Source organism: Trachurus trachurus (genome assembly GCF_905171665.1).
Source record: "Trachurus trachurus genome assembly, chromosome: 22".
NCBI classification, from domain to species: domain Eukaryota; kingdom Metazoa; phylum Chordata; class Actinopteri; order Carangiformes; family Carangidae; genus Trachurus; species Trachurus trachurus.
Window position 1 is genome coordinate 24,372,571 of NC_139907.1, and position 14,164 is coordinate 24,386,734.

General features: G+C 38.1%; 1 protein-coding gene across 1 annotated transcript in view; it reads right to left on the minus strand.

Moving 5' to 3' along the window:
- Positions 1–14,164, minus strand: part of nrxn3a (neurexin 3a) — a gene marked incomplete at both ends in the record, with an annotated part of 114,389 nt that overhangs the window by 15,692 nt on the left and 84,533 nt on the right. The window contains 8 exon segments of the mRNA XM_083997719.1: positions 3,778–3,946; positions 4,654–4,835; positions 4,945–5,064; positions 8,064–8,237; positions 9,112–9,302; positions 9,533–9,793; positions 10,402–10,522; positions 10,783–10,902. Of these exon segments, the coding sequence (XP_083853845.1) occupies positions 3,778–3,946; positions 4,654–4,835; positions 4,945–5,064; positions 8,064–8,237; positions 9,112–9,302; positions 9,533–9,793; positions 10,402–10,522; positions 10,783–10,902 (1,338 nt within the window).

Below are 14,164 nucleotides of genomic sequence, written 5' to 3' on the forward strand. Positions count from 1 at the left end.
AGTGCTTCAGCGGGTAGTTTTTTTTTTTTTTTACCTTGATATTCTCTTTTCATTTTAGTGGCCAATCCAAGAAAAGTTGAATTAAAGTAGGCGTGTAAATGACTAATAAATAAATATAACTTCACAGGCATCCTTTGTAAGAAGCTCAAACAGGAGTTCAGGGCTGTCTTTACACTACAGGTCTTGATGCCCAATTCCAATTTGTCGTCTATACCCAATTTTTCTTGACTGTCTGTTTACATGTTCTATTAGAAGTGACCCATATCTGATATCTGCATTTATGCCTGCTTTCCTTGTGTGAAATGTCAGTACTGGGCATATACTGTACATCATTGATTGCTGCCACATCGGTTATCAGCGCTACGATCAAAATGTGCTATCGTTGCATTATTGATGACATACAACTTGCAATGCCAGGAGATATCCGATCTGTCTGTTTAGATTACAGATATATTGGCAGATATCAGATTCATATCCAATTTATTTTCACATATGAAGGAGACCTAAATCCAATCGGACAATATCCATTTTCATGCGATTTCTTCCCGTTGTGCCCACTTGAGAGGAAAAAGTCTGAATTGGGTTACTTGAACCATGTAGTGTAAAGATGACCTAACTCAAGTGTTTGTTTATTCATTGTTGTCCTACCTCGCTGTGGCTGATTCAGCCTGTATTTATTCATCAAAACAGCCTTTTTGCATTTTGCGCTGACTGACATAAACACTCCAAACTGGCAGATTAGTTCTAAGATGACACACAACATGTCAGACCTTTGCTCTGGTTGTTGCACTTGCCCATTCAAAATAGGACCCTCAGTGACTATATGAAAAACATCTGGTTTCTTCTCAATGCATTACTAGAACTTATTCATTAATTTATTCAGTAATTCTAATTATATAGTGAATTAATTGCAGTTTATTGGTTAAATTATTGACACTTATTTAGTTTCATATTTTTGTTAAATTCATAAAATTCAATTTAAGGTTTATTCCATGGGTTTATATTCATGTTCAAGCTTGTGACACCAACAATCCTTATGTTGTGTGAAGTTCTAACCATGCATCAATGTAGGACATTGGGGAGTGTCACTGAAAACACTAAATAACTTTATAGCGAACAGACATAAGAGAAGAAACATGTTGGTTTGAAGTTACCTTTTTCTTGTAGCCACTCCTCTACTGGTCTGGCGTATTTGAAAGGAATTTTCTTATTGGCCATTTGATAGCGTTCAAGGTCGCTGTTCCCTTCAAAGTTTACAAAGACATTTATAAAGACATTTATTGATCATCAGCATCAAGTCACCTGGAGGAAATATCAAATTTCCTCCAACAATTACAATGCATTTAAATTATTTTATCTGGGGATTACAATTTTATTAGCCTGGAATAATAATTCTTGTTCTTTACAATGAAATAGAAATAATTATTGGGAGACAACACTAAATTATCCGGATGGAAACGATTAGAACACGGGGCTCTAACCCTGTCATCACAGCAGCTTATCGTATTCAGCTGTTTTTACTCAAGGAAGAGTAAACAGAAAGTTTGGTTAATGTGATGTCACCAGTGGCATAACAAATCTACAGCTGCTACAAAATGGGTGGAGTAAGCAAAACAATATAGCTGTCACTGGAAACTTGCACCTGAGGCCTGTACTACAAAGCAGGTAGGTAAGTTCAAGTTTAACTCTGGGTTTTCAGTCCTATGACAATGGTTCACTTGTTCCTGTTGTAAACCGCTATTGCAATTTATGCTGAACTCTGGAGCAGGTTAATTTGAGAGGATAAAATCTAAATCTGTCAACAAAAGACTTCACGATTATGTGATAAATCAAATCAAGCAGCACATTTATATAAATCAGTGGGGTTGTTTTGCTGCATGTGTTGACTCTGTTTTAAAACAGATCTACATGCTGAGTCAATCACACTAAATATATCTTTATTTCTTTAATTGAACAAAGATTCTTTAATCCAGCAGTGATGCCCAATTTTACTGTTTTTCTGCAGCTAAGAGTAAGGAGACTCTAAAAATACTAAATCTGGCAAAACTAAATGTTAGAGCAATAATCCTGACACTGACATCAAAAGCTGATGATTACGAATCTGGTTTAAAAATTCTAAATATGTCAAACATGAACAAGTTCTCGCAGAAATATAACCTCAGCTCCAGGAACACATGTTCAAAACTCTCTTCATCACCAAGAGTGTAAAAATACTCAGAAACTTTGGTTATTCATGCACTCATCTACAACTTATCTCCAGACATTAGTGTTGCCAAAAGTAACATGAGTTGATGTTGATTTTGCAATCAAATTGAAATATTCAATTTATTTAATAAAATGTAGGCTGAGCCGTAACCTGTGATCTACACTGCTCTAATCCTGATGAATGAAAGGATACGGGAGGATCTGATGCACTCGTCAGTGCCTCTGAACAATTCCCCATCCTGATGGATGCTGTCATGCTCCTACAGTGTGACTGAAATCATTAGTACCCCATAGAGTGCGTGACATTTTAGTGCTCATATTCTAGCAGTTGCAGTGGACAGCTAAAGGGTTGCTGTTGGTATTTACAACTTTCTGCAACCCAGACATCAAATGTTAGGTGTGGGACTACGTATGTCAGTACTATCAGTGGGTCTTGCACTTTATCCATCTAGTTGTTGTTGTGTTTTTTTTTACATCCACCTCTGTTAACCTGGCAATCTAGGTTAAGACTTTAGGTCCATACAAGACTGCTGTCACAGAACATTCATCATCCTTCATCATCATTTCAACTGAACAAGACTCTCCCCTTTGATTCATTTGTGGACAGTGGAGTGACAGAACTCTGGACCTGCTGCATGTGGTGGACCTGCACATATAACTTTTTACTTATTGCACATTTCTACAATTTTCAATATTCACTTTATGTGAATTTATTATCTAATTACTTAAATAATAAATTATTAGTAGCATTTGTAGTATTTTTTTTATTTCTTATTAACTTGACATGCCATATATTCTTTTTGTTCTGTTTAATACACAATAAATGTTGACTGTCTTGTTTAAGATTTAAATCTTTAGTATTTTCTGGCAAGGTAATTTTTCATATTAACAATGGATCAATAAATGGTTGTTAATTTTCCTGATGATTGATTAAGGACATTTCTTCAAAAGCCCATCCCCACTTGGAGCATAAATTGCTTAATCTTTAGGGAAAACTATAACAGTTTGTGCTGGGCCTCATAATTCCAGACACTAGTACTAGATGTGAGATCTGAAGCAACAGTGCTTAAAAGTTTACACAATTTATATTTATATTTCCTGTTGGAAGGTTGTCAGACATCTGTTTCACTCTTGATGCTTTTTTCAAAAAGCCAAAAGATACTATTCCAAAATAATCATAATAAACTATTATTTTTGACAGCGGAAGATGGGCTTTATAAGTGTAATAAAGCTCAGGAAGCCCTGCTTTTATCATTATATACACAGTTATGTTCCATCAAAAATGTAAGGCATGTTCCTCAGCCATTTTCCAGCTGAGTCATATTGAGAGTTACAGAGTTCACAGAACAGTCACACAGCTGTCACTTCATAATTCACGGTAGAAAGCAAAGCACACACACGAACAGCTGAAGTAAGTGTAATGGTAACTGCTCTTCTTTTGGATGCAGATCCTGTCCAGTGGCCTGTCTTGTTGACAGGAAACGTGATGCTTTCAATAACTGAAGCTGTTTCACCTGCATTCATGAAGCCTAATGTGTAGTTTTAGATTAGACGGATGAATGAGTGTTGTACCTGTTGGAAAGTGTTCATTGATGGACCAGTTATCCACCTGCAGCGTAGCATTGCCACCATTCCTGGTGAAACGGACAACATGATACTTCCCATCATTCACTGGTGTAGTTTCCTGCACAGTGATGTCCACTGTGCCGATGTTGAAAGTCACTCCAATTTTTCCTTGTTGCTGAAATGAGAAAAAAACAATTGTTGATTATAAACACTGAAACACAGGTGTACAGTACTGTAGGGCTCAGGTGGTGGTGGAAGTCAGCAGTAGTGAGGTGTAAAGTATGGTAGAGAGACGCTACAAAAGTAATAGCTGCACAATGAATATTTTGTTTTTACTGTGGATTAGCCCTAGAAAATACACTATAAAACAATCGCATATTCATCTGCCATTTTTTAACATAGCCGACACAAAGACTGGTGAGACATGTTAAGTGACCTAGAGATTCAGCCTCTTGCCTGCTAATGTCATATTATTGTCACCATAGCAGCAATATCACATATAACTGGCTGATCATTTTGACGTATTAATCAATTTTATTGCTCAAAAATTGCAAGAGTGAGGCGTCATTTAGCTCAGTGGGTAGAGCAGGTGCCCCATATGGCAGCCCCGGTTCGATTCCACCAGTGGCCCTTTGCTGCATGTCGTTCCCCCTCTCCCTTTCTCCCCATTTCCTGTCTCTCTACAGCTGTCCTATCAATTAAAAAGGCATAACACGCCCAAAAAATACTTTCAAAAAAATAAAAATAGCTGGGGACTCTGCATAGTGAGCCGAAATCACACTCAAAATCTGGATAACAACAGTAGCAGTCACAAAAACAAAGGGAAGCTTAGAAACAGCTTAAATGAAACAACTACAGTAAGATGTGTGTGAGTGAACTCACTATGTGCAGCATGAGATAGTCTCCCAGACCCGGAGCGCTGTCGATCCTGACCAGGATCCCATCTTTCAGGGATGTGCTGAAGCCGACAGTCAGCCTGTCAGTCCTGGTGCTCGGCCTCTCATTGGCCGGCCACTTAAACGTAATGAGGCCTCCTCCTTTGCCAAAGATGTACGTTGTCCCAGCTGAACAGAACAGGAGGGGGAAGTGTTACAACTCAACTCTGGACTCTGGATTTACGCTGCGGTGACTTCCTTCACTCTGTCAGTATTTGAATATGACATCAGTACTCACGATCATTGCACTGAGTGCCGGTGTAGGAGGTCATGGAACAGTCACAGGTGTAGTTCTCCCACTGCTGGATACAAATGCCCATGTTGGCACAGGAATCTTCCTGACAGGTGGTGCTGGGACCTGTGGAAGTGCAACCATCCCCAAAACCACACAACCACACAGGACACACACGCGTACAGGATGAGAAGGGACATGGAGTCCTCCAGTTTCTGTATAACTGTAAGTTACCAATAACTTACAGTTGCTGGTAAGCTAGACAGGGTCATATAAGAGGACTGAGTGTATTTACCTAGATTTAAATATGTTAGATAGACATATACTTTATGTCGACATGTATTTGTCCCGTCTGATGTTCTATGGTGCTATTTGAGCACAAAACAACATTAACTCTGCAAGCAGATAGTGAGAGCGACACTGACAAGATGTTTTGTTTCTTCAGTCCACGATTTTGACATTTGAATGATTTTTCTGCGTTTGAAACTGAGTCGTCCAAATTTCAGCGATATCTGCTTATGCATACAAGTAAATGAATTGATACAAATAGCAGAGTATCAGTAAATATATCAATCATCCAAAGGTAACTGTGATTGGTGGAGACTTACCTGGTGAAATGATGCAAGCTGCTTATGTTAAAGGAGCTGCTCAAGACCGAGTGAGGTGCCGATGGGTTGGAGGAAGGATGGACTTTTTGAACTTAGAGTGACACAGAATGCAGTGCTATCCTGCCGTGTAAGATGTAACAACATCCATGTCACCTCTGTTGACACGGCTTTCTTAAATGTGTTGCCAGCAGTGCAGTAGCACCATCTAGTGATGGCACGGTGTATTACCACAACCTGAGCCGCTAACTCAATTATTTCTTTTGACTCGTCTGATACAGTCTCTTTAGCTGAAGAAACACAAACCCATTTTTTTATGATGAAATGTGGGCAGTACATGATGATACAGCTTGAATGACTCGTAAACTGATCATGATACAGAGGCATAAAAGAAAAGCAAAAGCAAAAACGACAAGAAAATAAACCGTACAGGAACACAGGAAAATGAGACAGAATGCCATGGACAAGACCAACAAACTGTGATTGATGACATTTTATTTCAAAAATGAATTAATCAACCATTACTTCCTTGCAGTACATACAGTTCAGGGAATAACATTATCAACCCCACTGAGATTGTCTGAAAGAGGAGGACATACAATACACAGAACATTATTTTCTGTTTTGATTAAAATGAAATATCAGCTACACATTCATTTGTCTAACATGGGGATATATAAGTTAACACAAAAACAAAAATTAAAAAAAAAAAAAAAAAGGTAAACAATTAAAAATTTAAGGTATAGCCAATGATATGACCTAAGAAAAAACAGCTACACAGAAAATGACTTCCATGCAAACAAGAACAGGTTGTGGAACAAAAATGAACAAAAAAGACTTTCACAGGAAGACAGAAACAATAGTGAAATGTGTTTGCTTGTGAAAAATGTTTCAACAGCCTATTTTGATAAAGTTAATGTTAAAGAAAATTCAGTCAAGTCCTCATTCACAATTTAATGTGGTGGGGTGAGTTTTATTGTATTGCATAGAATGGTGAGCCTACTGACACAGAGCAGGCCTGAGGCAGAAGATTAACCCGGTGAGAGGCTGGGGGGCAGTTAAGGAAAGGGGGGTGGGTTACAGACATGTGGTCAGGCAGGGTACCAATCAAAAGAGTGTGGGAGCAAAATATATTTTCATTTTGAGGCCTTACACCCTAGTGTCAACTTGCCAGAGGGGCAGGAGGGACCTCTGACTTAGTCAGTTTAGCCACAGAATAAGGGCGTTAATAAGAGTGATGTAGTGGAGGTGAAAGGGGTAAGAAGAGACGGTGCTGTACTGAGACAGATGTTTGTTGATAGTAACGCAGCAGAGGTGCTGTATTCAGCCTAGTAGTATTTTGTTAATCAGGAGCAGCAAACCGGTTGGGGAATGGATTTGCTCCCAGGTGCTTCTCAACTATCAAGTCTTCGCTCAGGATTTTGCATGATATGCATGAACAATTGTGATGAACACAAAACAAATGAAAAACTTTGGCAGGCATTGCTTTGTGAACAAAATGCATAGTCTTGAGCCCAGGGATTGTCTGTTGCTGCTGAAATGTCATGGACACGTTTACAATTGCACAACTATATTCATCAAATCATGAATATTTTATTTGTTTCTATGGCTTTTTCCAAAACTCCTACCCCAATTGGTGGAGATGATGATTGGTGGTATCATATCAAAGCTTAAGGCCACATTACCATATACAGATTTTCTATGTAATCACTGATTGTCAGATTTGACTATAGTATTGTTCTCTTATTAAATCTAATTAAGACTTTGAACTGCAATAACTTGTGTGAAATCTTAGATTCATTCATTGACCATTGATGGCCAATTCTTATTATTTGCTTCAACTCTGTCAAAAACATGTAATTTTGACAACAAAAAATGAAAAGCTGTTTTCCTTGTTTCAGAAGGTTAGGGTTAGTAACGCTATCACTCTAAACTACATGTGGAGTGCTAGAATGAAATGATCAACAAGCATAGCAACAAGACTATGGCGAAGAGGGTTTAATGAAACACAACTCTCAAACTGAGTGTACTCCTGTACAATCAAATGTCTTTGCACTAACACAGCTGAACCAGCCACTAGTTATAAGCTCTGTTTAAAGATCTCAACACTCACTACATTCTGGAAAAAGACAGAAAAACAAAAGAAAAAACAAACAAATAAAAATAACAAAAAAAACACTAGACTTCACAAAGCATAAGACATAAAAATGAAGCACCTGGCAGTATTTAGTTTTACTACACTGGCAACAACTGCTCTGATGGTGGTTGTGACGGCACTGTAAATGGGCGACCAATGTGGCCGATAAGATGTGGTGGTGTAGGTGAGGACGTATTTGGCCTGATTCTAACAGTGGGAAAGTGAAGCGACAATTAGAGTTAATAGCACGGAGGGGTTTCCGTATGGATGCAGGGCTGTGGAGCTACTGTTTGCATTTAGCAGGAAGAACGGGCTGCCAGAGCTGGAGTTTAAGTTTTTGCTGTAGAAGTCTAAATCAGGCCAGGATTTGAGGGACGGTGTACCTTCGCATCCACGCTCAATCTGCCCACTGCGAAACAAGGCGTCATTGAGGAGATCTGGCAGGCGACCATTGAGGTCCACTGATGCCAAACAGCCCTGGAAGCCTTCTCTGGAAGCCACGAGTTTGGGCAGGTTGCCATACATGCCTGGACCCAGTCCCGCGATGAACAGGTCACCTGTGGCATAGAATACATAGACAGCACAGAGCAGATGGAGAGACAGCACAGAAAGATCCATCATGGACAAACCTCTCCACTGCATGGAAAACAGCTGTTCAAAGAGGACTTATTGTTGTTCTTGAGCTTGAAGGAAAATTCAATTCAATCAAGAAATGTTTGAAAAGAAAGCTTCAATTTATATGAAAGCATTGTTAACTTTTCTGAATTAAATCACATCAGGTGGGCATCATGCTGCAACAAAAGACATTTTGCCAAAAATAAAAATTTTGCATTTGCAGGTAACTTGTGTATATAAACCTTATTTGTAGGATTCTGGTACTGTAAATAATCATGCTCTTTGCTGCACCTAACATAAAGACCTTTAATCAGTAGATAACTTATAAGTCTATCAGGATGTTCTATAACACTCAAACCAAGAGTACCTCACATTTTGATATAAAATACATTGAGTTAATTGTTGTAATATTTAGGTACCATTACAATAAGACTATCCTTATTAAGGATTCATGATTGGCATCTAACTCATTTATTAAACAGCTTGTTGCCATTCCATAAATAAAGTATAATTTGCTATAACACATACAATTTTTTTTTTAAGTAAGAATGAACCCAAATTCATCTTAATGGTTAAGCTTCATATCACACTAGTTGCTGACCTTTCTTTTTGCTCTCTCCATCATTCAGTATTGTACCAGTACCAGTAACAAATAACAAGTCACTGCTAAATGGTGATGACCCAAACTGACGTTAACCTTGGTACAACGTGAAATGAATTGGAGTAAAAACAATGCATGACTTGCTGGTAATGACTGAAAGTCATCGGAAGTGGCTGAATAAAAAACAGAATGCACGTGGACTGGTGTACTGTTACCTTTCAGGTCCAGGTTCTTGGCCCCGTTGATACTCTGACTGGTGGCTATGGCATCTACTTTCAGTGTGTGGGTGTTACTGTTGTCTCGCGTGATGGCCACGTTGTGCCACTGGTTGTCATTCAGGGCTCGTTCACTCTTGCCTTTGATGAGGTTCGGCCCATTTCCAAGGTCAAACACATAGTGGACGTATCTGCAAGAGGAAAACAGAGAGTGCTACAAAAACCACCAGATGAAGTGGTCTCCATGAACAAGATGAAGAAAAATTTTGATGACACACTTGCTGAGAATCATATAATGAATCATGAAGCAAATTCTCCAAACATCTTCTGTAAATCAAACAATACTTAAAAGATCCCTGAAATTCTGAACAAAGCAAGGTTTCAACATCTAAAATCTAGTATCCATTATAATGCACTTTACCCTTTGACCAGTTCTACAGCAATAAAGTCATTGCCGTCTCCAGAGTTGAAAATAATGAAGCCATCTGGGGAGGTTGTCTTGAACTGGAAGAAAAGGTGCATGGATGTGTAGGCCTGTAGGGTGGCCAGGCTCAAGTAGCTGCTCTTGGATTTGAAGGTGACAGGGTCTGCAATAATGGAACGAATCCCAAAGCGAGCGTTGAGCTCGCAAAAATCGATGTCACCGTTCTTGCACAGGTCGATGTAGAGCATGCCGTTAAATCTGAGGAACGAAAAGCAACACACACTTGGAATTACTTGTTACCTTTTCTCCAAACACTGATTAGAAAAAAAGGAGAAGAAAAAAAGATGTCAGCCCCAGATAATTGGAAGTAAAGAAATGTTCGGATAAGCCTCAGCTAAAAATGCTATTGCTTGCATCTTGAGAAGATACAACTTAAGTTATTAAATCAAAGCCATTTACTGTAGGGGTAAAGTGGACCTCCATAACAGTCCATTGCTGCCTAATGTATTATTTATCTTACATATTTCTGAGCAATTTGTGCTTATTTAATTCATTCTGGAGACACAATACCATTGGCAAGTCCAGTGTTAACTCTGTACTGTGGATCTTAACTAGCTCCTTACATATACTGTATATCTGGCTTTAGCTTTAAAATGTCTTCTGTTCAGAGGGAGTGTTGGATTTTGGTGGTTAGTTTTATGAGCTACTAAATTATTCACTTATTTATTGATGAATGAATGAATTAATGCTATTTTCCTATGGTCCCAACAAAGATTGCATACCAGTGTTTCTGTTTTGTGTAATGTTAATAAGATATTCTGTTCTATTCCATTCTATAAGTACAAAAAAAAAACTTTTCGGAGTACCTCAGGCTCTGCAAATGACCAATGAAGCTGGATGGGATGCTGGAAAGAAATCGCCGCTCTGTCATGATGCCTGTTTCAATGTTGTGGAACTCCAGACGAGTGTGATCACCCACCATTTGGCCTGAAGACGGGGAGGGTGGAGGGGAAGGGTTGAAAAGAAAGACAAAAAAAAAACGAAAAGAAAAGAGAACACTGTCTGACACTAACACAAGAGGGCTGATTTAAGGAGAAAATCCATCAATAGTAACTGTTACTAACAGTTTCTTTGCAGCACAGTTACAAACTGATGCTATACATCTTTATTACAACATACTGTGCCACAGCATTTTGTAGCACCACTGAAAAAACATTTCTTTTAGCATGACCCGAGTTGATAAGTACCTTCTGCTACATCATCGTCAACCATTAGCTTGTAGGTTTTGCCGCGACGCACCACACGCACCGTATGCCATTCATTATCATTGAGTTTTTGCCCGGCATACAGGGTCTCCGGTCCCTTGCCTGAGAAGAATGGTCAATCACAAAGTTAAAGACATCCTGAGCCTAAAACCAAACCTTTGGTTTCCCTCCAGTCAAACTGGAATCATTGGAAGATATTCTGAATGTTTTAGTAGCTTTTCAAACAAATTTTCAAACTTCTCATTGGGAAACAAAGGTTTGGTTTAGTCAGTGAAATACACCAAGAAATAATCCAAAATACTTAACATCTGTAACATGTAATTAAAATACACCTGGCCACTACACTGCAGAGTGATGACTCTTAGGAGTAGAAAAGAGAAAAGGCACCTACAGTAGGAAAATTGCTTTTACTCATATCAGGCTTTCTGGAATCTTTTGCATAGATTACATCCTTAACTTCCCAGTTCTTCATTTTTCACAAGTTTCTGCCATTAAATGTGAGCTGAAACAATCATCAGTAAGTCTGCCCTGTTTAAAATCTGATTAACCTTTTATAAACCACAATCTGTTTGGGCCATTACCTGAAGAAATACAACATCTATATTCTATAGGAAAGCTTTGCCGACATGCAATATTAGGTGGCACTGAAAGTATGCAACTCTTACATTACAGGTACATTACTACGAATCCATAAGTGAAGTCCTCCAAAATAAACAGCTAAATTATGTTTTAGTGTCTTCAAAAACCCACAATATGTTAAGTTTATATCTGCAAGTACCATTGAGATGTTTCAGGTCTGTGGGACAAACTGCAGTTTATTTTGAATTGTTGGAGTTTATGAGGTGTAATATAGAACTTTAGATTTTCTGATAAAATACCAAACTTATAAATGGACTGTGATCATGTAAGGGCAATTTTGCTTATATCCAAGCAACCAATATTAGATTTGAAATTTCCACTCACTAGTTGTGTATTCTAGCCACATTTCTTAGGGAGCCAAAGAATGATATGTGAGAATACTAGAGTGAGTTTATTGTTAATGGGATTGATTGTTCCTGAGATATTCTATTCTTGTAGCTATATTCATTTTCCAGATTATGCTTGTCAATGTTAATAGGATTTTGGAATTGTTTTCAACAATAATTATAGCCTGAAATAGGTGTCACAAGATTCAGCTACATTGTGGGAAAAGTTACGCTAAAGGTTATAGAAAATGCAGTGTACAATGAAAGGGATTTTTGTGGTTGTGCCACCTGCTGGTGGACATGTGTATGCCCCTACAGATTTCACAAAGATTACTTTTACAGTGTATGCTGCAGCTACCACTTCACCAATTAAAGCAGGTAACAAAGGAGTTGAAGCCCCCACAGTTATTGACACGATTAGGGTGATGCAACCATACTGTAGAACCACAGATCTGCTGGCTTGCAAGTCTGAGAGCAGCATGGAAAGTAGAACATTCCACCACAAAGTTTTTTTTAAGGGGTCAAATTTGTTTTTAAAAATTAAAAATTGGTGTACTTTTCACGAAAATATGCACCATATAATTAGACCTTAAATGTTAACGTCTATAACTTGTACGATGTGTGCTGATATGCAACTTTTTCCAGAAAAGGAAAAACCTAAATTAAAAGAGAAAAACAAAAAAAAACATTGCTAAAAAAAACAGCCATACTGAATACCATTCCACACAAAAGAGCTATTCAAAATTTGCTGATACAGTGTAGAACAGCACTGTGTCACTCTGCTTCAAAGGTGTTCCATTAACCATTAATTAGTCTTACATAAATGTTCATTATGTATTTAGATTCTAACCAACTTTGTAAAGATGAATATTCCCCATAAATGACACTGAAAATGAATTATGCATGGTGATCAAAGAATCGTTGTCTTTTTTTTTTATAACTCTCCGATTAAGAACAAATAGTGGACTCAAATGCACAACTTTAGACACGGGCAAAAGTTCAAAGGCCTTTACTGACACCAGGGTTCAGTGCACAGACAAGGTGGTCCAAAAGATCAGGCAGAGGTACAAAAAGTGCTGGCCAAAGGCTGTGGCCAAAAACCACAAAAAACTAGTCAAAACACAATAGGACTACTCAGACAAGACAGGTTGGAAGGGTTGACAAGGTATGTACAAAGACAAACAGGTATTGATGGGGAAGACACACAGAGATACAGTACATACTCAAGGGGAGGGGAGACAATGAGACAGGTGAAACACAATAGGGGAGGAGCAGGTAATCACACAGGTGGGAAACACAGGAGGACAGGAAGTGAGTGACCTGAAACGAGACAAGAGGTAAGCACTTCAAAATAAAAATCAATACTAGAATATATGGAATATCTTAACCAGCAAGACAATAATAGCCTAAGTAATTTAACAACTAATTCACTTAGTTCACTTAGTATGAATCTTTTCTGTACTGTGCATAGTGTTTTTGTGTTAACCCTCCCTACCAGATATGAGCCCAAACCTACACCCTGAACAAACCACATTATAATCAGTAAAGGTGGGAAATCTTCCTCACAGTCAGCAGTCTTCCTGCATAAAAACATATGGATGCATATGTCTTACTGTAGTTCCACAGCCCTGAACTACCCAGAGAATTAACAAAAAAAATGACAGTCGAGTCAATGATCCAGAGATCATAAACTTTTTGGATGAATGCCCAAGCTTTTGGACCCTGCCACATGTCCAAAGTGAGGCTTTCTGTCTGAAGGACAAAAACAAGTAATAACCTAGTCAGAGCAATGTCCAGTCATAATACGGCCTGCAACCCATGAAGAAGTCTAAATCCACTTTTCTTAACAGGAAAAGTATATATATATATATATATATATATATATATATATATATATATATATATATATATATATATATATATATATATATATATATATATATATATATATATATATATATATATATATATATAGAGAGAGAGAGAGAGAGAGAGAGAGAGAGAGAGAGAGAGAGAGAGAGAGAGAGAGAGAGAGAGAGATGCTGGAATAAAACCAATGCTGGAAGTACTATTTCTGGATCTTTACATGAATTTATATACATTTATGTATTTCAATTGCATTTCTGAATGTGAAGCTCCACCTCTTTAGCACTAGAAAAAGAAAGAAAGGTGCCTTTTGTGGGGCACTACGCAGGTGATTCTCCTTTAATGGAAAGTAGTAGTAGGCTATATGTTCATTACAATTGTCCATTGCTACATGGAAAAAAAAACTTAAGTGTGAAAATCCTCTTTTGCAGCAAAAGCAAAGCTTGTGTGTACCAGTTGGGTCTTTGCAGTTGCAACAGATCTATCCTGTGGAAAACGCTGCTACAATCAATCCGGTACTGAGGTAGGACCGC